Here is a 26,899-nt window from a genome sequence, read left to right as displayed (position 1 = left end):
TTTTTTTTTTTTTTTTTTCCAGAAACCGTTTCACTCTGTCACCCAGGCTGGAATTCACTGGCCCAGTCTCAGCTCACTGCAACCTCCACTTCCCAGGTTAAAGCAATGATTGTGCCTCAGCCACCCAAGTAGCTGGGATTGCAAGCATGTGCCACCACATCTGGCTAAGTTTTGTACTTTTAGTAGAGATGGGGTTTTGCCATGTTGGCCGGGCTAGTCTCAACCTCTGGGCCTCAAGTGATCTGCCCACCTTGGCCTCCCAAAGTGCTGGGATTACAGGTGTGAGCCGCCACGCCCCATCATCTCTTGTAATAGTTTTTGAATAAAATATTTTTTGCTGGTATTATCCAAAAAACCACCAGGATGGCTAAATAGTGGAAAGGAGAACTTTATTAGCAATATTGGTCTGCAAGCTGGGAAGAGAAAGTCTCCAGCAAAGAGAGAGCTCAAAAGCACTCTCTCTTCAAAGAAGGGAAGGACAGATTGGGTCTATGCCTCACAGGACTGGTATTTTACATATTCAGTAGGTTTGAGGGGAAAGCTATACATATTTATGAGGGGAGCCAAGCGCATGCACATTGGCTAAACATGTATGTAACATACATCCCATGTTCAATGTGGGGTGAGGTTTTGGCATTAAAATGAGGTAGAATTTGGCTTTTTATGTCAAAATTTAAATTATGGGACACAAGACAGTTTGTGCACATTCTCTATAAACTGGCTAAAACTGGCGTAAGGTCTGCCCCACCCCCATCAGATATTGGATGAGGGAGGAAACACGGGTATGGTGACATCCTGTCCCTTATTTCTCAGAGCTGATAATTGAGGTCCAGGGAACACAGGGCACTTGACCCTCTTCCAGGAACCAGAAAGCTGAAAACTCCTGTATTACTCAGTTGCTAGTAATTTAAAACAGTGCTTATTGCAGGGCTATTATCTGGAATAGAATGTACATTTTTAAAAAATTTTTCCATAAGTTATTGGGGTACAGGTGGTATTTGGTTACCTGAGTAATTTCTTTAGTGGTGATTTGTGAGATTTTGGTCCACCCATCACCCAAGCAGTATACACTGCACCACATATATAGTCTTTTATTCCTCACTCCCCCCCTTCCCCCGAAGTCCCCAAAGTCTATTGTGTCATTCTTATGCCTTTGTGTCCTTATCGCTTAGCTCGCACATATCAGTGAGAACATACGATGTTTAGTTTTCCAGAAGGTACAAGTTTTTATGAATCTCTCAGAGGCAATTATCAACCTCAATGTAATTCTGAGCTCCCCCCTTGCACCCTGTTTACTTTGTTTCACAATTGGACAAAATGAGTTCTAGAGAACAAAGGTCATTTGCACAAAGTTCTACAGAATCAATTGCAGAACTCAAAGTAAGGTTCTCTTAATAATAGGTTTCCTTTATAAATAGAATGACTGGATGTTCCAGTTTATAAATATTGTCCCATTCTAATTATTAAAATTAAAAGTCCTTCTCAAAATTAGCATGGTACATATAATAAAATATGTTTCCCCCCTATTTATATGCCATTAATTTTTCTTCATATATTAGGTTGCTGCAAAAGTAATTGCAGTTTTCGCCATTGTGAGTAATGGCAAAACTGCAATTACTTTTGCACCAACCTACATTGTTTCATATAGTCTTTATGATAACCCTACAATGTGACAATTTCTCTCTCTCTTTTTTTTTTTTTTTTTTTTGAGATGGAGTCTTGCTCTGTCGCCCAGGTGGGAGTGCAGTGATGCAATCTCGGCTCACTGCAAGCTCTGCCTCCCGGGTTCAGGCCATTCTCCTGCCTCAGCCTCCTGAGTAGCTGGGCTACAGGCACCCACCACCACGCTCGGCTAATTTTTTTGTTTTTTTGTTTTTTTGTTTTTTTGAGATGGAGTCTCGCTTTGTCGCCCAGGCTGGAATGCAGTGGCACGATCTCGGCTCACTGCAAGCTCCGCCTCCCGGGTTCACGCAATTCTCCTGCCTCCGCCTCCGAGTAGCTGGGACTACAGGCGCGCACCACCACGCCCCGCTAATTTTTTGTATTTTTAGTAGAGACGGGGTTTCACCGTGTTAGCCAGGATGGTCTCGATCTCCTGACCTCGTGATCCGCCCGCCTCGGCCTCCCAAAGTGCTGGGATTACAGGCATGAGCCACCGCGCCTGGCCCAATTTCTCCCATTTTACAGAGTAGGAAATTACATTTGAAACATTTTAGTTACCTGCCTGAAGAAATATAAATGGTAATATAAATGGTAAATGGTGAGCCAGGCTTCTGATTCAGGTTTTGTGGTTCTAGAACTGGGCACTCAGTTGCCATATTATTCTTTAGTGTCCACCAAACTCTCCCTAGAGAGACCTGTAGTATGCCCAGAACAGTTTGGCCTCTACTTGTGCCCCAGTGGACATGATATTTACCTGGGATTGGCAGACAGTACAGAGAACAAAGAGCCTAAGGTGGGAGGAGGGCAGAAGGCTTACAATCCCCAGGCCTGGTGATGAAAAGACTTTTCAGAGGCAACTGATGACAAAAGCACTAGCCAGTTTCATGGGGAGGTTGTAGAAGGTGTAACTATAACCCTGGAGCAGGTAGGGCATGAAACAAGAACCCAGTGCTGCCACTGCTGTTTCTGATGGGCCCCACCTCTGCTCCAGCAAAAGTTACCACGTGGACACCATTAGCCAGAGCCCAGACCAACCCCTGGCCCACTGCATGGAAAGTGCTTCTGGGGTATTCCATGCCTCAGGCCTAAGGGTACGGCCTCAGCGACTCTCTTCAAAGTGTTCCCCCAAATCCTGTCTACCCTCCACAGGGACGGGAGGGTACAGAAAACATTTTTGAGGTCCTGTGTTCAAGCACTATCTGGGATGTAGGTGTAGGCTTAAGCATTAGGAGATATACCTAATGTAAATGACGAATTAATGGGTGCAGTACACCAACATGGCACATGTGTACATATTAACAAACCTGCACATTGTGCACATGTACCCTGGAACTTAAAGTATAGTAATAATAATAAAGAATATATTAACCTGAGCATAAAAAAAAAACCTTGTAGTCCTTCTCAGATATCACCTCTCCCCTCTGCAGACAGACTCTTGTCTCTTTTGATAGCTTAAATCTTTGTGTAGTAGAAAAATACAGTGTGTTACTTTAGGTTCTGGTACTAACAGATTTGTGACTTTGGGTGATATCATTTAATCTTCCTGGGCCTCAGTTTCTCCACATGTAAAATGAGGAGGTTAGTCTAGACATGCACTGTGTTGTTATTGCAAACTCTTGCATATGTGATTCAGTCTTACCTCTGCTACCATTCAGTAGGTCCCCAGACCCAGGCTCCTTCCTACCCTCCCTAAAAAATTCAGACACCAGCCTCGTCAGTGACAGCTTCCAGTCCTGCCTCCATACCCTTGTGATATAATAACCACAGTCATAGATTTTAACATTCCACTAGGACTTGTGTGGGTTCTCCAGTACCTAAAGGTCCAAGTGCATTTCTTGACCTTGTCATTCAAAGATCTCTACACTCAGGAGTTGGTGGAAGGCTCACAACACGTTTATTTTGTGAGGTTCTCTGGATATTTGTAAATGAAAAAATGCCAAAATACAGTCTCAAAAATTGTGATACTTTTGAAATACTTAATTTTAACAACTAAACATTGTAACACATATCATGCAAATACAATGCAATAGATGGCATTCACAAGATAATTACAGAATAAAGTCTATACTAGAGATCTTTTGTGAATGAGAACTCCAGCCAGATGGTCCCTCTAACCTCCTTCTACTGCTCTTCTCATTCCCCACAATGGACCCTGACAATTGACAATAATAGTTGATCCAATCCATTGCCTCTGAAACTTGGCAGTGCCCTCATATTACCCACATGGTGCAGATGCAGCTAGTCAAGCATGGTCCACGGGCTGGCATTTGGGATCACCAAACAGGCTTCCTTTACATGTGTGTTAGCCTTCTGCTTGGACTGGCCAGATCTTTGGATTACATTACTCTGTAGTCACTACAACCCCTAGCACTAGCCCCAAATCCTGGCAGGTTCTTAGTGTTGATTTCAGAGCTGAGGACCTGGGTGGAAATGTGTTTGCAACCTTTCCTGTACTCCTAATCTCTCCCCACCCTCTTTAGAGCCATGTAGTTACCAAAGTAAATGGGCTTAGAGTGTCTGAGTGCTGGAAGAAAGAGCTTTTCAACACAGTGTTTGTCAGAAAATGGAAAAAGGTTTGGAAGAAGCTTCCCTGAGCAAGAGTGTTTCATCTATTCACTGGACAGACAGTTATGTAGCACTTAACTCTGGGCCCTGCCCAAGGCCAGGGAAATAATTAATAAATGAAGCTCAGCTGGAGGTCACTCTTCTGGTGAGCCACAGAGATAAGGGCTCCTGTTATCTCAGTCCCCAAAGAAGAACAGAGTGCTGCATTTCTTCCCTCTAGAGCTCCCCAGCTGATCCCTGAAGTGCCTTCACCTACATCCTCCTTTTAAATATGTTTCACCAATTCTTTCAATCATCAGACTAATGTGTGCTCACCACCTGGCTGGATGTGGCAGCATAAGTCATCACAGTCCTGAGCTGCCTGCTACCTACTGCACACTGTCCCCATGCCATACCAACACCATTCCAACTATCCCATTTCTCCAAACTAGATGTAGACACATCACCATGTTCTGGGAACTCTGAAGAGGTATGATGATGGGGCAGAAGCAGATGAATATTTCTGGCAACACAGAATCCAATTCATGGTGCCATTCTCTCCACTCAGCACTGGGTATAGCAGTTGGATAGCTTAGCCTTAGAACCTGGCCTCTTAATCCTATTTGCTATTCTTTCACTGTACTGTGCATCTTGTCAGGAAGTAGAGGCTCTTGAATAGAGCCATCTCTGCCCCTGTGTCACTCACCTTATCTCTCTTCCTATCTACCTTTGACCTAGCTTTGACCCTTATTTGACTTTGCACCATCATTCCCTCATTTGAGCTTTTGTTAGTTCCCCACAATGACAGGAATGTATGAAAGCTTGTAATGTATTTGGAGAGTTTGGCTCTTGGAGTACCCCATCTCTCTCTTTCAACTAAGAGGAGGATAGCTCAGAGAGCTTGGCTTTCAGCAGCCAAGGAGTGAGGAATCTGGTCTCACACCTGAATTATTTTGTGAGCAGTCTCCTGTACTACAAAGACATTAGCCTGAGTGTCTGGGTAAGGAGCCAAGGCACTGAGTATTTGAGTAAAAAGACTTTGAGGATGAGGAAGTTCAAGGGCCAACAGATCCAGGATAGTGCTGGAAAAGCAGAGTTCTGGCCTTGTGCTGCCCAGGTCCAACAGAAATCTAGTTAGATATGGGTGCTTTGAGGAGGAAAGTAGGGGTGCCTGCTGAATACAGACATATGTTCACTTAGATACAGGCCTTTTGGGGCCAAGTCTCACTCCATGATACCATAGGAGAGGGGTAAGCCTTGTTACCGCTGAGAGGGGAAGGTTAAGGTTGAAAATAACTCTGGGAACCACTGAGGAAAAGTGTGAATGGTATAATAATTATACCATTGAATTATATGAATTATAATAGTTCATCCTCAAAATCCAAGGATCTGTTGAACACAAAATTTATTAGTCAGGAATCAGATACTTGCTCAGCACTTATGCACTGTGGGTTAAAAATAATGCTTTCTGCCTGATGGAATGTTATAGGGTTCCACCTCTGATTTTTCCAAGTCTGTTTAGAAAGATAAGTCTGTACATTGCCTGTTGAAATCCACCCAATTCTCCCACATATCTAGCTGCTTCACTGAAATCTCTTTGTCTTCCCCATATAAGAGCAGGGGTAATTATGGGAAACAAAAGAAACTCCTAGCTTTGAGTCCAAGAATTGTTAGAATTCTAGAAAACCTCTACTTACTCCTTGCATTTTCCAAAATGGGGAAACTGGAGTATAAGACAAGCCGCAAAGGATAACCAATAACACCCGATCTCATTGATCAATATTGGTTATAATTGTCATCATAATTGTTTTCATGACTATTAGTATATTCTTTTTTAATATGGGTCATTGCTTGACTATTTTTCTCTTACTAAAATTTTGCACAACCTATCCCACTAACAGTCCCTTAAGTCACTTCTGGTGTAGTATAATGCCCTATTCTTCTTCAGTCACAATCTAGTTATATATTGACCTTTCTCTCCCTTTTATAGAAAATTTTCTCTCACTTGGCAGTTTCTGACTTCTCTGAAAATCTTTAAACAGAAAATTTCATCTGCCTTGAAGCTATGAGCGTTCATAAATTTTATACCCTCCCTTTTAAAAAAAATGTGTGTTTCCCTACTGTCTCGGTGAGATCCTGAAGTCAAATACCATTATGTCACTCCATTTAAAACATCGTTTATTGAATGCCCCTATGAGAGTAGCACATGTATCTGGGCCAGAGATATGAGATAATGCTTAAATAACTGTTGAGATAAAACTCTCCGAGAAGTCAATGATTCGAGACCATTCCTCCATAACATGGTTGAAACCCCGTCATGATACTACTTCTCAAACATACAATCTTAAAATATACAAAAAACACTCTCTCTATGATGACAAAAAAAAAGTCTAGATATAAAACTCCCTGCAGCTTGCGAACTGCTCTTAACAGCATCACACTTCAAAAGACTTCATATTAAGGCCACTTCTCTATAATTCCAATGGAAGCTCAGCTAAAACATGCTGACTTTATATCTAAAACAAATGCTAACAAAGAATTGAAAAGTGGATGAAAAGTGGAGAGAAGAAGGCAGATGGGCTAGGAAACTTGGGATCTAAGAAAAAAATGTAACAGAAAACCTGAGTTTTCTTTTTACTTCACATATCTTAGACCTGGAGCTGAAGAAGGCAGCAACCAAGAAATGCCAATGGAAACAGACAAAAGAAAAAAAAAAGTTTGATTTGTCTAGCCAAAAGACAGGAAAAGGGGCAGCCTAGCAAAACAAAAAACCTTTAAACAATAACCCCTCTACTCCAGCCAAACACCATGGGAAAAAATGCACCCCACTTGACCTTTGCCAACAAAGGCCTACTGGGGAGCCAAGACTTCTATGCTCACCCAGCTGTAACAAGGTGCTCCAACCTTCCCCCGTCCCATGCTGAGGTGGTGTCAGAGAAAACTTAGTAGGGAGCCAGGAATTTCTTCCCCTCTCAGCAGTAACAAGGCCTGCCCCTCCCCCCATGGTGTCAGTAGAGACCACATAGGGAGCCTGGACTTTCACCCTTGCAAAGTATAACCTCCAACCACCTCTCCCACTCCTGGCAAGGTGCCAAGGTGGTGTCAGTGAAAGCCAAGTAGGAAACTGGGACTTTCACCATCACTCACTGAGGTAAGACCACATGGGAAACAGTAACAAGGAACCCCTACTCCTCCCAACCAAGAAGATATCAAAAGAAGCCTAGTAGGGATCTTGAATACCCACCCCTGCTCAGCAATAACAAGGTACCCTTCCTTCTCAGAGTGTCAATAGAAGCTAAGCATGGAACCTGGACTTCCAACCCCATCTGGTAGTAATGAAGTGGTCCCTCAATGGCACAGTATCAGAAGAGGCCTGCTAAAACACAAGATTTAAATAAGATCCAGAGTCTCATATCTAAAATTCCCAGAATACAATAGAAAATCATGAATCACACCAAGGACCAGGGAAATCTTGACTTCAACAAGAAAAGACTATCAACTGACACTAACATGAAGATGACACAGAAATTGAATTATTTGGCAAGGATTTTAAAGCAGCCATCAAAAAATGTTTTTAACAAATCATTACAAGCATACTTGGAACAAATGAAAAAAATATTAAGTCTCAGCAGATAAATAGAAGTTATAAAATGAAATAAATGGAAAATTTTGGAGCTGAAAATATAAAACCAAAATAAAATAAGCCCACTGGATAGGCCCCACAGCAGACGAGAGAAGACAGAAGAAGGAATCAGTGAACTTGAAGGCAGAACAATAAATAATTATCCAATCTGAACCACAGAGAGAAAATAGATTGAAACAAATGGAAAGAGACTCAGATGTCTGTGAGGTTATAACAAAATATTTAGCATTTCTGTCGTCAGAGGAGTCCCAGAAGAGGAAGAAGGCAGGACTGAAAAGGTACTTGAAGAAATAATTGCTGAAAACTTCCCAAATCTGTTAAAAACATAAGACTGTAGATTTAAGAAACTGAGCAAATCCCAAAGAGAATAAACTCAAAGAACTCTATGACACATCATAGTCAAACTTTCAAAAACTAAACACACACACATGCACGTGCATGCACACACACACACACATCTTGAAAACAGTAAGAGAGAAATGACACCTTAACTCTAGGGGAAAAACAATTAAAATGATAGAAGATTTCTCATCAGAAACCATGGAAGGCAAAGTGCTGAAATAAAAACTCTCTTAGCTCAGAATTGTATATGCAGTGAAAATGTCCTTCAGGAATGAATGAGGAAATCAATACATTCTCAAATGAAGGAAAACTAAGAGAATTTGTCACAACAGACCTACCCTAAAAGAATAGTAAAGGAAATTATTTAACCAGAAAAGAAACAATAGAAGAAGGAATCTTGGAACATCAGAAAGAAAGAACAGTGGAAAAAGTAAAATTATAGGTAAATATAACAGATATTATAATTGATTTATTATAATAAAATAGATTTCTTCTCCTTTTGCATTGTTTTCTTTTTCTTTCTGTCACCCAGGCTGGAGTGCAGTGGCACAATCATGGCCCACTGCAGCAGCCTCAACTTCCTGGGCTCAGGTGATCCTCCCACCTCAGCCTCCTGAGTAGCTGGGACTACAGGTGTGCACCACATGCCCAGCTAATTTTTTGTAGAGATGGAGTTTTGCCATGTTACCCACGCTGGTCTCAAACTCCTAGACTCAAGTGATCTGCCCACCTTGGCCTCCCAAAGTGCTGAGATTACAGGCATGAGCCATTGTGCCTGGCCCCTTTTGTGTTTTCTAAATTAGGTTTAACAGTTGAAGAAAAATTATAATAATGCCTAATGTGGTTATTAATAGATGTAGAGGAAATATTTAAGACAATTTTATTATAAATGGGGGAGGGTGAGGAGACATAAGGGAGGTTAGGTTTCTACACTCCTCTCAAAGTAGTAAAATGTCGACACCAATAACGTTGTATACATATGATGTGATACCATTATACACATATAATGTGATTTCTTTGAGTACATTTTTCAGTGGCCACTAAAAAAGGTATACACTTAAAAGCACAATAAAGAAAGTGGAATTCTAAAACTTTTAAAGTAACCCACAGGCAGGCAGGATAAAAGAAAACAGAGAAAGTAAAACAGAAAACAAACAGGAAACAAAATAAAATTGCCCTAATATATCAATGAGTACATCAAATGTAAATGATCTATATGTATCAGTTCAAAGACAGAGATTGGCAGAGTGGATAGAAAAAAAAATCATGACCCAGCTATATGTTGTCTATAAGAAACTCACTTCAAATATGTATTTCCAGGGAATTATGCTGGGTAAAAAAAAGAAAGTCAATTTCAAAAGGCTACACATTGTATGATTCCATTTATATAACTTTCTTCAAATTCATGATTGCTAGGAGTTATGGGTGGTGGGGAAGTGGGCTGAGTGTGACTGTAACACAAAGGAGATCTTTGTGGTGATGGAATAGTTCTGTATCTTGATTACAATGGTGGTTTCAGGAATCTACCCATGATTAAATGATACAGAACTATATGCACATATTGTGCCACTCCCAATTTTCTGGTTTTGATATCATACTATAGTTACAATAAGGGGAAACTTGGTGAAGAGTTCAAGGCACCTCTCTGGACTATCTTGGCTATTTCCTGTGAATCTATAATTATTTCACAACTTAAAATGTTTTTTTAAACCAAATAGATTAATTTTTAAAAGCTATATCAAACATAATTTAAACTTTCTTTGACTGTACAAAAAATTCCTTATAAGAATAATCATCAGTTTTCATTATATCATAGACATTCAGAAGGGCCAAGTAATGGTGAGTTCTAGTTATAAAATGTCAGTAAAATGATTTGCTAAATTTAATTATTTTTTTCTCTCTGACAATACAACTGAGCTACTTTTTTACTCTGGCCAGAATAAAGATACATATATCATAAATGAGATCTTGCACTGGCACTTTCTGCTTTCCTACCTTCTCCCTGCCTTTAAAAATAACATCAGATTTATTGAGCTATACTTACATATGGTAATATTCACCCTTTGTACATGCTCAGTTCTGTGAATTTTGACAAAAGAATACCATCACCATAATCAAGATATATAACATATAAAGCTTAGAAAAGAGAGACTCAAGATGAAACTTGATAACATTTTCATTACCCCCAAAAAGTTTCTTCATGCCCCTCTGTAGTTAATTGTCTCCCTCATCCCTCCTCCTGGCACCTACTGATTTGTTTTTCTGTCCCCATAGTTTTGTCTTTTCCAGAATTTCCTGTAAGTGGAAGGAATAATTTGAGTCTAGCTTCGTTTACTTAGCATAACGCCTTTGAGATTGTCCAAGTTTTAGTAGTTCATTCCTGTCTATTGCTGTGTTGTATTCCATTGTATTAATGTGTATTCATTTGTTTATCCATTCACCAGTTGAAGTACATTTGGGTTGTTTCCAGATTTGGGCAATTATGAAAACAAGCTAGTGTAACCATCTAGGTACAGGTTTTTGTGTGAACGTAAGTTTTCATTCATCTTGAGCTAATATCTGGCAATGGGTTTTCAGGATCATGGTAAATGTATGCCTAACTTCACAGGAAGCTGCCAAACTGTTTTCCAAAGTGAGTACTGTTTTGCATCGCCACCAGCAGTGTATTACATTTCCAGTTCCTCCATATCCTCCCCAGTATTAGGTATTATCATTTTTTAAAAGCCTTTCTTTGCTGGGCACCATGGCTTACGCCTATAATCCCAGCACTTTTGGAGACTGAGGCAGGTGGATCACTTGAGGCCAGGAGTTTGAGACCAGCCTGGCCATCATGGTGAAACCCCGTCTCTACTAAAAATACAAAAAATTAGTTAGGCATGGTGGCATGAGCCTGTAATTCCAGCTACCTGGGAGGCTGAGGCACGAGAATTGCTTGAACCTGGGAGGCAGAGGTGGCAGTGAACCAAGATTGCGCCTCTGCACTTCAGCCTGGGAGACAGAGTTTTACTCTGTCTCAAAAAAAAAGAAAAGAAAAGAAAAGAAAAAACCCTTTCTTGGTAAGGGCTGTCTCATTGTGGTTTTAATATGTGTTTCTCAACTGATTAGTGATGTTGAGCATCTTTTTATATGCTTAATTACTATTCATATCATAAATGTATGTGCACATGTGTAATTGTGTAATCTCTGTTCTTTTGCCCATATTTTAAGTTAGATTGTTTGCTTTATTATTGAGTTGTGAGACTCAACTCACTCTTGTATGGTGAATACCAGCCTATTGTCAGATTTTGTGTGCTGCAAAATTTTCCATCTGTGGCTTGCCTTTTCATTTTCATAACTATTTTGAAAAGCAGAAGTTTTCAATTTTGATCAAGTCTAATATATCAAATATTTTCTTTTATTGATCATACCTTTTGTGAATATCTGCAAAATCTTTGCCTAACCAAAGGCCAGGAAGATTTTTCTCCTATATGTTCTTCTAGAAGTTTTATAGTTTTAAGTTTTACATTAAGTCTATGATCCATTTTGCATTGATTTTTAAACATAATGTGATTATTGATATTTACAAAGTTCTCTTATACTTATAATTATATTTGATTTTTTTTTTTCTTGAGACGGAGCCTCACTCTGTCACCCAGGCTGGAGCGCAGTGGCGCGATCTCAGCTCACTGCAAGCTCCGCTTCCTGGGTTCAGGCAATTCTCCTGCTTCAGCCTCCTGAGTAGCTGGAACTACAGGCACCCGCCACCACACCCAGCTAATTTTTTGTATTTTGAGTAGAGATGGGGTTTCACTCTGTTAGCCAGGATGGTCTTGATCTCCTGACCTCATGATCCGCCCACCCTGGCCTCCCAAAGTGCTGGGATTACAGGCGTGAGCCACCGCACCCGGCCCTGATCTTCAGCAGATCACGAGGTCAGAATATTGAGACCATCCTGGTCAACACGGTGAAACCCCGTCTCTACTAAAAATACAAAAAAAAATTAGCCGGGCGTGGTGGCGGGCGCCTGTAGCCCCAGCTACTCAGGAAGCTGAGGCAGGAGAACGGCATGAACCCGGGAGGCGGAGCTTGCAGTGAGCAGAGATTGGGCCACTGCACTCCAGCCTGGGCAACAAAGTGAGACAACGTCTCAAAAAAAGAAAAAAAGAAAAAGAAATGTTTGAGGTAGGTGCAAGCAGAAATTTTAATCTCCATTTCAGATGAGAAAACTGAGGATTAGAGAAATGCTGTGTGACTTCTCAAGATCTCACAGCTGATAGGAGATGAAATGGCAAGGTAAGAGGTGAACCTGTGATAAAAAGTTAAGATCTCCTGCTGTCCCAGGCTAGTACTTTTGAAGCCAGGCAGAGAGGGCTCAGGGTAGGGCTCTAACAAAGTAAAGATTCCCAATGGGAAGCTGAGAAACCTATTTGGCACTGAGGTAAGAGACACAGCCAGTTGACTAGCCCCAGACTGACTTCCTTTGGCCCACTGGGGCTCCACAATTGGAGACAGCCAGAAGTTGGCCCAGTGCCTAGCTCATGTGTCACTCAATGAATGCTCTTTGAGGATGATGATGAAGAGTTGGAAGTGTTCAAAGGAGAGTTCTGAAATTAATTTCAGAGTTAGAAATTAAAAGAGGAAAAGTTAAGGGAACTAAGATTATTTGGTGGAAAAAGATGAGGCTCAAGTTGACACCTTGATAACAGTCCTTCAGACAAAAAAAAAAAAAAAAAAAAAAAAAAAAAAAAAAAAAAGGCTTGAACTTTCCTTCTGAGAGCTGAGCAAAGGGAAACGGACTGGAAGAATCTAAGTAAAAGGGCAAGTTCCTTTCTCCTTAGTGAGGATTGTTATAGACACTTAAGAGCCTTTAGAAACAGGATAACATCTTCTTGAGTTTGAAGTCAGGAATTTGCCAAACATGGGCTCTGATGACGGAATTCAGCATAAGGGTTACATGACTCTCTTGCACAGTGGCCTTAGAAATCTTTAGGTGGCCCATGAACCTGTCGTGTATCCTAGTACAATTCTAGGAAGCTTTTGTCTGTGGCCTTCTCTGCTCCTTAGTCTTATCATCTTCACAGGGTTGTTCTAATGCGGCAGACAAGCCTGACCTTAGCTCCTGAAAGCTTAACCCCAGTGTTTTTTGCCCCTGAAGCCAAGTGGCTTAGAACCTAAGGCTATAGATCTGGCTTAGCATCCCCGGAAAGGCCTGAAATATCGACTAGTCCAAATCTTACCCCAGTGATAGAATCCCCTGTTTCGTATCTAGTCTCTTCTTGCAAAACTCTCTGATCACTGGGGACTAGCAAGCTGGCAATGCAGACCAATGCAATGCCCCCGTGAAAGGCCAGAGAAGAGCTGAGATACCAGCAGTACCACTAGGCACTACACTAAGCTAAAGTGTCTTTGTGCTTGTTTTCTCTGCAGCATGGGTAGGAGCCCTCGCGATGGGTATGATCTTCTTCTGTTCTCCCATTGTGAGTATATTCACTGACCGTTTGGGCTGCCGAATCACAGCAACCGCGGGAGCTGCTGTTGCTTTCATTGGCCTCCATACCAGCTCCTTCACCAGGTAAGGCTAGGAGTTGGTGGTTATTTCCCCAAGGCTGAGGGTTGGTTTTTTCTGGGCTTTAGCTAGGGTTACTTTTCTCACTGCAGAATCCCATGGCCATGGCCATGTAGGGCCCTGAAAGATCCTGCACCCTGGATTCAGAATCCAGTGAACTCATTTAGGTAGGTTCCCCAGGACACATTGGTAGGAAGTATCCCCAGAGAGGACCCAAGAGTTCCAAAGTGGTAGGAGTACTCTAAGCCTGATAGTTCATAGAGCTGGGCCCAAGTCCAGTTTTGGCCACTGAATGGCAATAGAACAATTGATGAGTACCATTGCTCTCTCTGTGCCTCAATTTCTACATCTGTAACATGAGGGGATTTGACCATATGGTCTTTTTACGTCTCTTTCAACTCTGCTATTCGATTCCTCTTCAGTGTGCCACACATCTCACGACCTCACTTTCCATCCCAAGACTGAGCTTCTCAAGTGAACCCATGTGAACACCTAGCACAGGATTCCCAAAGGAATCTTATTCTGAAAAAGAGTTCAACTGAGCCCAAGGATGTTTAGCATTTCTGACTCTTTTCCAGATAGCTCAGACTGCTGACATATGGATGATTTGGGACAGAAAATGATTCACATCATGGGCATCAGAAGGATGATTAGCAATATCCCTCACTGAGATACAAACCCAGAACCCAGCTACCCAGCTAGGCCTGGGCTAAACAGAAACCCTAGTCCCACTGGTTCCACTGGCAGAACTTGGCAGTGTCAGGCGAGAAGCAGGCTCTAGGTTCATTTTCTGCTTTCTTTTCTGCCAGCCTGAAGAAGAATGTGTGTAGGGTAAGGGAAAATAAATACCCTATACCATAGCCTGAGGAATATGGAATTCCTAAAGAACTCTGTTGACTTTCTGCCAAAGACACTCTGGAAGTTATGGCACCTCCTACTTCCAATCTGCTTGGGCCAACGTAGGGGAATGCCAGCCTGGAAACATGGAAATGAGAAATGGCCATGGTGACATGTCTAGGATGAGGTCAGAGCTAACTTGTCAGAGACTTGCTTTCTGAGCTGAGTTACCCAGAAAAGCACCATGGCTCTCTAGGCCTAAGGTTCCACTCACAGTAGAGAATGATAATTGTCTTTTGCCTTAACTGGGCCCTGTGAGGTAAGCCAACTTTCTTTATGACTTGAGCATTTCCAGCTGCCCAGCCTGCCCTCCAGCAGAGTTTGGATTTGGTCTGCAGTCATTTCTTGGCTTCGTCCCATCCAACTGGGACAGAAAAGGGAAAATCCATGTCCTGCCTGGAAACTACTCAGCACTCCCAGGGCAGCAGCTCCAGACCTTTTCAGAACCCCTCCGGTGGTCAGCCTCATTCACCCCCAGCAAGCTGTGGGGAGGAGCTAGGCTTCAGAAGCAGCTCTAGTCTCAGCACTACACAGCAAAGGTCTGTTTTTTAAGACCAAGCAGAGCAAAGTGTAAACAAATTAGCAACATATGGATCCCATTTCCCTTCCAATCCACATGGGCTCAATTACGGGAGGGGAAGGAGCTCAGATGTGGTGTTTTCTTCTGGCACGCTTCTCTAGGCACATTGGAGTAGGCGTTCTGTTCTCCAGCCCCTAACCTTCTTCTCTACCCGCTTTGTTCTTTCTGTAAGAAGATCTTCAGAGCCAAGAAACTTTCTGGATGGCTTCACATCCAGTGGAAAAATGGTTCTGCTAATGGTTAGAGCTCCAAATCATCCTTCCTGTTGTCTCACTTAGGGCCCTGAGTTCCTCTGAATGACATGGAATGGGGCAGGATGCAGACAGGGCTGGTGGGGCTTTGGAAAACCCAAACAATGGGTCTGCAGTCCTGGGGCCCAGCTAGAAGTAGATCCACCACACAGCACCCTAAACCAAATCCTATGTTTTGCCCCCACTGGCCCCTTCCCTGAAGGTCTAACACAAGGCCCCTTGGATAAGGCCCCCAAGCCAGGCCAATCCCATAGGGTACTTACAATCTAATGGGCACAGGCCCAAAGGAACCTGACAGAAGAGGAGCATTTGGCTTAGCTGTGTGTTCCAAGCAAAGACAACCCTTTCAAAACCAAATCCTTGCTCATGTCCAGTGAATACCAGCAGATGGAAAGCAATAATGATAGCTATCTTAGAATCATGAGTGCTAGCACCACATCTTCTCTGTAGCTTAGGCCCAGTCCTTTAGTATGAGGACTGGGTCTATCTCCAGAGAAGAACTGCCTGACCAAGAAGAGTATTAGGTAATTTAGTGGCCAGATAAGAACTATTGCAAAATATATTGAGGCATCAAAAAGAAAACAAAATTCTTTACTAAGTTGTGCCAATATTATCTGGGGGCATATGGCTGGCCAAGCTGACCTTCCTATTGCCTTTCCCTTTCTGACCCTTTACTTTATGTTTCAGAGGCTTATGGCCACAGCAGGGCCTATGAGTTTTAAGCCAGGACCTGTCTTACTTGGCCAGGCCCACACATTCTTTGAGGCTCCACTTGCTGTCAAGGAGCCAGGCTACTCTAGGGAACAAATCTATACCATATCCAGAAACAAAGGCAGGACTCTAAAAGTTAAAGAGACTCCTACCTAATGATCCCCACGGAGATCATCCAGGGCCTAGCGTAAAGGGTCTTGGGATATGCGGACCTTCGGCAGGGTTGAGGGGAGCGTATGTCTCAGAAGATCATCAGCCATTCTCTGAAATATTAATGGCCTTAGCATGGAGAAAGACACTGAAGAGTCCCATGGAAGGTTTCAATCTTCTGGGATTTTGACTTCTTGCAGACCTTTGTTGCTACCTGGGATAAAGCTTTGGCCACCACCAATAGTAAAGTGAGACTATTCTCTCTAAGACAATGACTCCTTGTAGCCCCTCATCAAGCTTTTACATGGGCTAGTTCTGGCTTTCCTTTGAACAGTCCTCTTTGATGGGGTGCTGTGAGTCATGCTAGAGTCACACAGACCTGGATTCAAGTCCCAGTTTTGCTGATTCCCAGTTATGTTACCTTGGGCCAATTATTTTACCTCTCTGAGCCTCTGCTTCCCCATCTGCAACACAGGGATCAGAAGGCCCTCTTCTTTGTCAGCTCTGAGGGTCAGTGGCAAGTGGGGCTGTGGGTTAAGGGTGGAGGAATGGAAGTCTCAGGAAGCTGACAGGGGAGGGCAGATAGATTGCTGGTCAGGCTGCTGAGGACAGCTCTTGGTGTTTCTCCCACAGCTCCCTAAGCCTGCGCTACTTCACCTACGGGATTCTCTTTGGTTGTGGCTGTTCCTTCGCCTTTCAGCCATCCCTCGTCATCCTGGGCCACTACTTTCAACGCCGCCTGGGTCTGGCCAATGGTGTGGTGTCTGCTGGGAGTAGCATTTTCTCCATGTCCTTCCCCTTCCTCATCAGAATGCTGGGGGATAAGATCAAGCTGGCCCAAACCTTCCAGGTGCTGAGTACCTTCATGTTTGTTCTTATGCTGCTTTCACTCACCTACCGGCCCCTCCTGCCCAGCTCCCAGGACACCCCAAGCAAGAGAGGTGTCCGCACCCTGCACCAGCGCTTTCTGGCTCAACTCAGGAAGTACTTCAACATGCGAGTGTTCCGCCAACGCACTTACCGCATCTGGGCCTTCGGGATTGCTGCTGCTGCCCTTGGCTACTTTGTTCCCTATGTACACCTGGTGAGGAATACCAGGGTGGGCCCACCCCACCTGGCCCCAAGAAGCTACCCTCAACCTGCCTAGATTCCAGAGGGTGGGGGTGGGAGATATTGAAAGGGCAGAGCTGGGACCTTTGGGAAAAGAAACAAAATATTGGTTGGAGAGATCCAGAGAGGGAAAAAGAGAGAGGTTGAGGGAAGACCTTAGTGGAAAATGGGGCAATTCCACAGGGGAAGCCCATGGACCATGGCTTCTCCCACAGTAAAAATTTAGATAGATTTTGAGGAGATACGCATTGCCAGGATGCAGGAGACCGACCTGGGTGATCCAAGACAGGATTCTGTGGAATGCTGGTCTTTGTGGTCAAATGATTTTGTTTAGGAAGTAACATATACTGGATCTCTCTAACTTCATCAAGTGTAGTAATCCCTTAAAGGGACTAAAAAAAAAAATTGTAGGAAAGAAACCCATTCAGCTTTGTTTAACTAACCATCCACCAAACTTATGCAGCTACAGAACTGTTGGTTGTAGTCCAGCTATTATCCTCCACAGGCTTCATGTTTCCTAAAACACACTTTGGAAGAGTTGCCTGGAAGTTGGTGGATTCTTCTCCCCTGGTGATTTGATGTTGCCTTAGGCTGTCAGTTTGGGGTAAGGGAATGGGGAGATAGTAGAGAAACCCTTGGATTTTCTCAATCATTTAGGCTATTTTCTGTCCTGCTGGGACTTAGAAGGGGCGTGGAGGTACCCACCCTCCTCAGCTGTTGCTCAGAAGTCCAGAATCCAGAGAACCAAGGGATAAGCAGCCAGAGAGCTTGTCATGGAGGTAGGGCTACAGGAGAGGGGGTTTCTGTCCTGCTCCAGGAAAGTAACCAGTAGAGGATTCTGGATATGCCTACAGTTACCAGTCAGCTCCTCTTTCTCCTCCTGTTTCTGGGGGTCCTTGTGCTATGCTTTTCAGATGAAGTATGTGGAAGAGGAGTTCTCAGAAATCAAGGAGACCTGGGTGCTCTTGGTGTGTATTGGGGCTACCTCAGGCCTTGGGCGTCTTGTGTCAGGCCACATCAGTGACTCCATCCCTGGACTTAAGAAGATCTACTTGCAGGTGAGTGTGACCACCTGTCCACTGTGGGGAGAAACAGCCTGCCACAAATGCAAGGTTATCCACAGCCTTTGGTATAGAATAGTAGCTTGTTGTGTAGCATGGGAAAGTCAATCAAATTCTCTGAGCCTCCATTTCACCTGCTTTTAAACAAAGAAAATCATCCTCGTTCTGCCTCTTTTACCAAGATTGAGTGAGGATTCTGTGAGAGCAGTGTATATGGAACCTATTAGAACACATGTAAAGGAAGATTTTATTAATAATGGCTCTCCATGCTCCAAGGCTATTTTCTGTGTGAACTAGGCTCTGGTCTGGTCTGAATACAGGCCACTGTTCAGGTTGTTAGTCTTTGTCTACCTGGCAGCAGTATTGCCTTTCTTACCTGACTTACGATCCTGCAGGTGGGTTTATGAAGACGTACCCAAGTGCAGAACCCTGTGAAGGGGCAAAGATAGCCTCCAAAATCAAGTAGTCACAAATAATCTATCAGGAAGGTGATTGAGTTCTGACTCATTTATCTCCTGGGAAAGCCCTAAAAGCACTTGAAAGGGGTCTTGGCTACACTCACAGTGGTGATTTCTCTGTCTCTGATAGCCCCAAGTGCTCTCCTAAGTACCCTCAAATATCTTGGATGAAAATATGATTAACTTTTCCTTAACTTTTTTGCTATTAGATTGCAAGAGTTGGTGCATCTGCTTTGTCAGAGGCAGGGTTGCTTTTAAGGTCCATCCAATCCAACCTCATTACAGTGGTGGAGAAATAGAGGGAAAGGCTCACGCAGACAGTAGTAGCAGAGCTGAACTCCTATGCAACACACTTCTCATATTCTACCTTGCCCTAAGTGATGGCAGAGCCAAGTCTCAGAGATGATAAGTGACTTGACTAAGTCAAACCAAGAGATAATCTTGTGATTGAGATAAACCAATTGAAATTTTGAATTTCTGTGCAAATTTCAGCAAGTGCTTATCTGGGTAGCTATTTGCATAGTAGTATGTGTGGCTTTCCCAGCCTCACCCACATGACACCCCTGTGAGTCTTCCCTGCCAGTATTAGCAGCTCCAAGATGCCAAAGAGTTCTGAAAATCAGGGTAATCTGGCATTGGGCCAGGGCTTTATCTTGAGAAGGGACAGCAGCCCCTGCCTAGTCATATAACTCATGTGATTCTTATCACAGTCCCTAGGAGAGAAGTAGAGCCTCAGCAGCTTTTGCTTTCTGTTACACAGTTGGAGTTCCAAGGGACAGGGAGGCATTAGTCAGTTAGAGGCCAAGATAGGCTTAGGACCCAGTGCCTCTGCTGACCACCCACCCACTGCTCCTGCCCCTTTTCCTTACTCTTACTTCACTGAGTTTTACCACTTACAATAATATAAAATAATCTTAGAACATTATAGCTGAAACGTATCTTCATCAACTAGTAGTTCAACTTCCTCATTTTACAAATTCAGTGTCTTGGGCCAAGAGCACAAGACAATGGATGAACTTCTTTCTCTTGAGTTTGTTAAGATACTCCATCACAGGAATTTGCCTGCCTCTCTCCCTGCATGTAATGCAGGAGTACAGGCCTGGGGGAGGAAAGGAGTATACACACCTTCAGGTTCTGAAGAGCTATCTAGTAGATTCTGTGGCTCCTACTGTTGGTAAAGACAGGCACATGTCTCTGGCATCAAGCCCCTGGACAGTCTGCTGGAAAGGAAATAGTGACAGGCTGCAAGACAGCCTCACTTTGTGCCAATTCTTGAGGCCTGTTTCTCACGTCCAAGAGGGATTTTAAATTTCTGAATCTTGAGGCCTGTTTCTCACGTCCAAGAGGGATTTCAAATTTCTGAACCTTGGCAAAGCCTCATGGAGGATGTTTAACAGACAGCTAGATACAATAGGTAATACTTAGACCTGATTAAAATCAGTTAATAGGGTTCTTTGTGTTATATAATGGTATTAACTTTCAATTTCCATAATGGGCTTTATTAATAGGTGTGTCTGGTTTTATCTTATAGTTGTGTGTGAATCTCTTAAAGGATAAGCTCAGGTACTGGGGTTCTTATTCCTAGCTTCTGCCTAGCTACCTCAAAACTGCCTGATCAAAGTTCAAAGTCTCCCAACAAAAAGATGTCCTCAGATGGCATTATCCTCTCCAAAAACCAACTGATCAACCTAACAAACCCACTGCCAGCAACAACATAGAAAATCTTTAGGGCACCAAATAACCATGTCCCCCACTCCTTCAGTGTGTTCTTGGCTAAGTTGGCTTGCTGGTGTGAACTATTAGAAAATCCTTGGGCCTATTAAGGCCTTGATAAAGAGATCAGATCTTAGCCCTGACCCTGGGATGACCTGGTTCTGACCTGGCTCTACTGGCTGCAGGGGGTTGGCAGCAGCAGGATGGGGGCAGGGTTCTTTTCTCTGCCTGCAGCCCAGGTCTTCAGTCTAGCTGGCCAACACAGGTTGCAAATGAAGACCAGCTATGTTTGCAGTGGCCCTTTTCTCTGTGGAGAAGGAAAAAAAAAAACACCTCTGGAAAGGCAGTTTTTTCATTTTGGAGTCATTTTGCTTAGCCCAAAGAAAGCCCAGTGGCTAGTCAGTGTTCCTGGGCTGGCTTCATTCTCCCTAGACACACACCTTCCCAGTGGCTTGGTTCCCCTAAAAGGTTCCTTTTTTTGCCTTCTCAGGGTGTCCTTCTCAGAGGGCCCCAGAGCCATGTGTCTGAGATGTCTGAGATAGGCAGTGCAGTCCATGTCCTAAAGCATAGGAACCTGGGTGAATGTCCCAATGGTTTCCTTTATGCCAAGCTATTTTATAAAATCAGCCCCCACAAAAATGGGCACTGGCTTATTCCCCATTTCAAGAAGTTGTGCCTTCCACTTACAACCCCATCTGATCATCATGCAAGCCATCCTCATGCCCTCCCTTCCCTCTTTCCATACTTTACTTGGATCTGAGAACACCAGTATGGCCTGATCCCAGACCCTGATCCCTGGGTAAGCCAAATACAGGCTCAGAAAGCAGAAACAACAATTCCTTTTATCTTAGGGTCTAGTGCAAAGACAAACTTCTTGAGGCCAGGGGCCAAGTATCCCCCAACTTTTTTTTTTTTTAATCCCGACAGAATCACAGTTAAGTAGGGCCTTTCTTGGACTTTGAATCCCTCAGTGCAAGACTTAGAAAGGGCCTAACTATTCAGTCCAACTGCTCTCTCTGTTGACACCCTCCCCCTCCCATCACCCCATTGTATAGATGGAAGAAATGAAGACTTGAGAAAGGAGATGTGATGCTATGTGTTCTTGGCTGGCCAGCATGTGACCTCAGGCCCTTGTTTCTCCAGGTCCTTTCCTTCCTGCTCCTGGGCCTGATGTCCATGATGATTCCCCTGTGCCGGGACTTCGGGGGCCTTATCGTCGTCTGTCTTTTCCTGGGCCTTTGCGATGGCTTCTTCATCACCATAATGGCCCCCATTGCATTTGAGCTGGTGGGCCCAATGCAGGCCTCACAGGCCATTGGCTACCTCCTGGGCATGATGGCCCTGCCAATGATTGCTGGGCCCCCCATTGCAGGTGAGACTGATATTCCAGGGAGGGCATGAATTAGGGAGTCCTGTTTTCCCTGGATACTGGCTCTCCTGAGCACCTCTTCAGGCCCCTTTTCCTCCTATCCTCTATTTAAACAGCTTTGTGAGAGTGCATGAAACCCCTTATCACTACTGGTGGAAGAAATTAAACACATGCACGGATCCATTCTGAGGGATGGATTTTCCATGGTGGTATATCTGTTTCAATAGGGTTTTATTTCAGACAGCATGGATCCTTCCAGGGGGCTGGAGAGAAAAATGAGTTTGGCCTTCCGACGATTCCACTGATCTAGTATCCTCTCACTCTCTCCACAGGCATGTGATTATTTGCAAGGTTGGGTAGGAAGAGAAGAGAAAGCAATCTCTGGTTTTATCAAAACCTAGGGACATCCTCCTCCTCCTCTGCCGGCTTCTGAACTGAGCCTATAGAAGATATTTGATTAAAGTAACACACCAGAATTAAGCCAGTGAGGCTCACCTTCAGCAGGAAGTGTTGAGTTGCCATCTTTCAGCACTCCTGGTTTCTCCCTTCATTTTCCCAGAAGGGCACTGTTGGTATCCCAGGGAACAGGGAACAGAAAACCAATGACAAGAGAACTCCATTTCTTTTCCTTTTTTTTTTTTTTTTTTTTTTTTTTTTTTTTGAGACAGGGTCTTGCTTTGTCACCAGGCTGGAATGCAGTGGTGCGATCTCAGCTATCTCGGCTCATTGCAACTTCCGCCTCCCAGGTTCAAGCGATTCTCCTGCCTCAGTCTCCCGAGTAGCTGGGAGTACAGGTGCGTGCCACCACGCCCAGCTAATTTTTTGTATTTTTAGTAGAGACGGGGTTTCACTGTGTTAGCCAGGATGGTCTCGATCTCCTGACCTCATGATCCACCCGCCTTGGCCTCCCAAAGTGCTGGGATTACAGGTGTGAGCCACTGTGCCTGGCAACTCTATTTCTTTTCTATAGCATTTATTGCAAACATTGATTCATGCATTAGCTTCTCCTAGGCTAGTGAAGTGGGTTAATTCAACAAATACTCTTCGAACACAAATTATGTGCAAGGTGATATGAGGGCACTGTGTGACAGTGGCAAAAGCTTTCACTCAGGCTCCCGGGTAACAGCCACACTACCCGTTGGGGGAAGGGGGCCTCTACTCATCCCCTGATCCAAACAGTGCCCCAGAATCCACATTTCTTTCCAATTTGCTTAACTCCTGAGTAAGCAAAAGGCCAAGGGCCTTTTTGCCTTTCCTGAATGCTGTTTCTGGGCTCTGAGGTACTATGAGGTACCACACATTAGCTTCTGGAAGTGAGTTGGGAAGGTCTTGCATCTCATGTCAAACATATCCTTGGTTTGGCAGCTTGGAGAAAACCAGAGGGGACAACCATATATGTAACTGAAAGGAACACGTATAGCCTCTTGCTAGGACAAATGGAACTTCAGAGAAGGGTCACTTCAGAGAAAAGGAAAATAAGAACTCATCCGAAATGTACCACAGGAACCATTTGTTGGGGGGGCGGGGGTATGGGGAGGGGAAATACTGTGGACCAAGATAATACTTGGCCATCTTCTGTGGAGTTCTCTTAAACTAGGTTTCCTCCTAACTCTGTAACTAGGTGTGACTAGAACTTAGATTGATGAAAGTCATAAATGGAGAAACTTTAAGAGAAGCTTCATTAGCTTCTTTCATAATGAGCATTCACTCAAGGGCCTGCAGCCCCAGTGCCTTTGGGAGGAGTCACCTGCCCTTGAAGTTGAGGGAGCTCCTGAGTCAAGGCAATACAGGCCAAGATTTTCTGGATAGGCACTGTGATGGCCCCTAGAAGGGGCTGAGAGCACCTTTGGACAGTAGGGCAAAGCTGAGCTTGACTTGTCTCTCTTGACTGTTTCAGGCCTGCTCCGAAACTGTTTTGGGGACTACCATGTGGCCTTCTACTTTGCCGGTGTGCCCCCCATCATCGGGGCTGTAATCCTCTTCTTCGTCCCTCTGATGCATCAAAGGATGTTCAAGAAAGAGCAGAGAGATTCCAGCAAGGATAAGATGTTGGCCCCTGATCCAGACCCCAATGGGGAGCTACTGCCAGGCTCCCCCAATCCTGAGGAACCAATCTAATGCCTTTCTTGCCGTTGTGTGCCCTTTCCCAGCTCTTCCCCTTCATCCCACCCTGCTCAGCATTTACATTTTTGCCACCAGCACACTTGTTCCCAGACCTGCACACACAGCATTTCAGCCACCTGACAATCTCCTTGGAGCCAAAGCTCCAGGTGTTCCAAACTCATTAACTAAATTCTCCCCAGAATACCTTTAAATTTGCCAGGTCTTTTCTCCTCCCAGGATCTGGGAAAGCTTGGGATCACCCCCTGGCCTTTGGAATCTCTCCATATACTTTCTAAGCCCTGGGGGAGGAGGAGGATGGGACCTCCTGGCCCCAGCTTGTTAGTCACCCACTATAATCAACTGCCAAAGGTGCTACCATGTCCCCAGGAGCTTAATAGGGTAGGCCCAAGTCTCTGTTTGCTGAGGAGGTCATTGCCATCCATATTTGGGAGGCACTGGGTGGAGGGGCAGGGAGGTAAAAATGAGACAAGTAGCCTTGGTTAGCCTTAGAGTTGCTGATGGCTGTAGCTTCCCAAGAACTGGGTACAGGCAGTGCCCTTATCGTTTGGTTGGTTAACAGTCTGCTCCCCCTTCCCTTCCTTCTTTTTTTTCCTCTACTGACTTCTCTCCATACTCTTTCCCCTCTATTTCTTTGTATGACTGTCATAGACACATGGGTGCTTGGAGAAAGGAGAGACCCGGAACTTGGGCCAATCAACCTTACCTTGGCCCAGTCCACTCCTAACACTAGCATCAGTCCCACTCATCTCAGGCTGAGCCACATCTCACTTTTTGGCTCAAGCTATATAATCCTACACTGGAAGAGTAGAATGACATATAGGGAAGAAACCTTAAACACCACAGTGTTCCATGTTCCAGTCACTGATTTTTACAAATTTTACAGACCAAGGCATTAATCTCGATGCCCTCCCAGCTCCCCATTCTTGTATACACATGGCAAAATGTGAAGAAACTCCTTTCATCTCAGCAGGCGGAGGAGGACTGATGACACGAGCTGCCATGGTGGGAGGAGGGGCAGTGGACCAGCCCCATCTCTCAGTTTTCATGACAGGTCTATATTTCCACCTGGGCCAGGCCAGAAAAGGGACTGTTTAAGAAAAAAACCCAATTCCCAGCCTGGATCCCAAAAAGGTACAGGCAGCAGTTGCACATAGGGTTGGACAATTTCTTTTGGGAAGGGGAAGCCATCCTAGCCTTTACTACTCAATGTGTCTCCCATGCTGGGCATCCTATGCCACTTTGCTTAGAGGGCATTAAAGGTGCCATGAAAGGTAGACTCTGAACCACTTTGATCCCTCTGAAGTAGGTGACTGATGCTTCCTTATGCCCAGGCTCTGGCAACAATCTTACTGAAAAACATTCCCAGTGCCCCTGGCTAGGGGCAGAGGGCACTGCCAGGCTGTGTTCAGTTAGCACAGCTCACCTCATTAGGAGCTCAGCCTCTCCTCACTCTGCCTGTGTCTCTTTTTCCCCTCTCTGAGCCTTTGTCTATTGTGTTCCTGTCACCCACCCTGTCATCATTTTTGCCAAGCATTCCTGGCTGTCACTTGGAGCCAACAGTAACTTGCCACCCTAAGCCAGGGTCATCCCAGGGCCAGGAGGATGAGGTTGCCCTGAGGGGCTCCAAAGAAGACAATAGTTCCCACTCATGATTTTCCGTTACAAACAGGCAGCTGGGGCATGGTTGGCCTCCGATGATTTCATTCAAGGCCAAAGTCCTGAGCCCCCTCCGCTGGTCCCAGTCCAGCTCTTATCAACTCCCCAAAGGAAAACCCACTGGTTCTTAGCTCTGTGGGTAGGAAGGGGCCCTAGAAAGGGCCTAGTTCCTATCCTGTCAGTTCTAACAGTAGTGGAACAGGATAATCTGGGCCCTAGGAGCCCTGTAACTCCCAGGAGAGACCTCTGAAAATTCTGGAGCAACAATGCCCCTGCTTCCATTCCTGCCCGCCTCACTCTCACTGAGTCACCAGAGGGTGATTCTGCAGGACCTCTTTTGTTGCTCAAGGTGCAGATAGCTCTTAAGAATCAGGCAGTCGTCCTCTTCTCTCCAGATGAAGGAAAGACATTCATAGGTCCCAAATTTGCCCATTCAGATGTCACATAACATGGTGGGGTATCAATTTACTTCTTCCACACATGTGGATGTGCACATGTGAGCTTGTGTGCTTTTGGAGAGAATGTTGATTGGCAAAAGCAGCACGGTATTAATATTTAGAGTAGGATGCAGCCTCTTATGCACCACAGTTAAATCTAGAACGAATAAAATTTCAGAGCTCAAGACATGGGACATTTAAATCCTCAAGGAGTTTGGAACAAAATAAACAGATCTAAAAATTCGGTTTGGGTATGTATGTTGCCTACAAGGGAGAAATAGTCTTAACCTGATTAATAGCAGGAAGTTTGACTTCAGAGTTGAAGTCTCATTTCAAATCAAATTTCTGCCAGGTTCTATGCTCTCTGTGAGAGCAGAAATTAGAAAAAGAGCCATATAGGGGTTTGGAGTTGGTCGACTATTTGAGATTGGATTTTTAAGCTCTGAAGTGGAAAAGCGGTTACTTCACAAAATGAAAATGTGCTTACTTGCTGAGATGGACTGGAGGCCCCACCAAGGCCACAGCCTTGCTACAAATGTGCCATATTGAAAACTGGCATTAGGCTGGGCGCGGTGGCTCAAGCCTGTAATCCCAGCACTTTGGGAGGCCGAGACGGGTGGATCACGAGGTCAGGAGATCGAGACCA

General features: G+C 44.3%; 1 protein-coding gene across 1 annotated transcript in view; it reads left to right on the top strand.

The window, feature by feature from the left end:
- The window catches only part of SLC16A2 (solute carrier family 16 member 2), a 110,888-nt gene extending 84,392 nt beyond the window's left edge, over window positions 1-26,496 (top strand). The window contains exons 2-6 of the mRNA XM_017867124.1: window positions 13,598-13,742; window positions 16,959-17,409; window positions 18,350-18,493; window positions 21,811-22,039; window positions 23,934-26,496. Coding sequence (XP_017722613.1) covers window positions 13,598-13,742; window positions 16,959-17,409; window positions 18,350-18,493; window positions 21,811-22,039; window positions 23,934-24,154 — 1,190 coding nt within the window. The 3' untranslated portion in view covers window positions 24,155-26,496. The remainder of the gene's footprint in view (window positions 1-13,597; window positions 13,743-16,958; window positions 17,410-18,349; window positions 18,494-21,810; window positions 22,040-23,933) is intronic.
- The last annotated feature ends 403 nt before the right edge of the window (window positions 26,497-26,899 follow it).

The sequence above is a fragment of the Rhinopithecus bieti genome, unplaced genomic scaffold (assembly GCF_001698545.2).
Source record: "Rhinopithecus bieti isolate Rb0 unplaced genomic scaffold, ASM169854v2 scaffold_414, whole genome shotgun sequence".
In the NCBI taxonomy this organism is placed as follows: Eukaryota; Metazoa; Chordata; class Mammalia; order Primates; family Cercopithecidae; genus Rhinopithecus; species Rhinopithecus bieti.
Note: the sequence above shows the minus strand (reverse complement) of the source record. Positions and strands in the feature narration are given on the sequence as shown.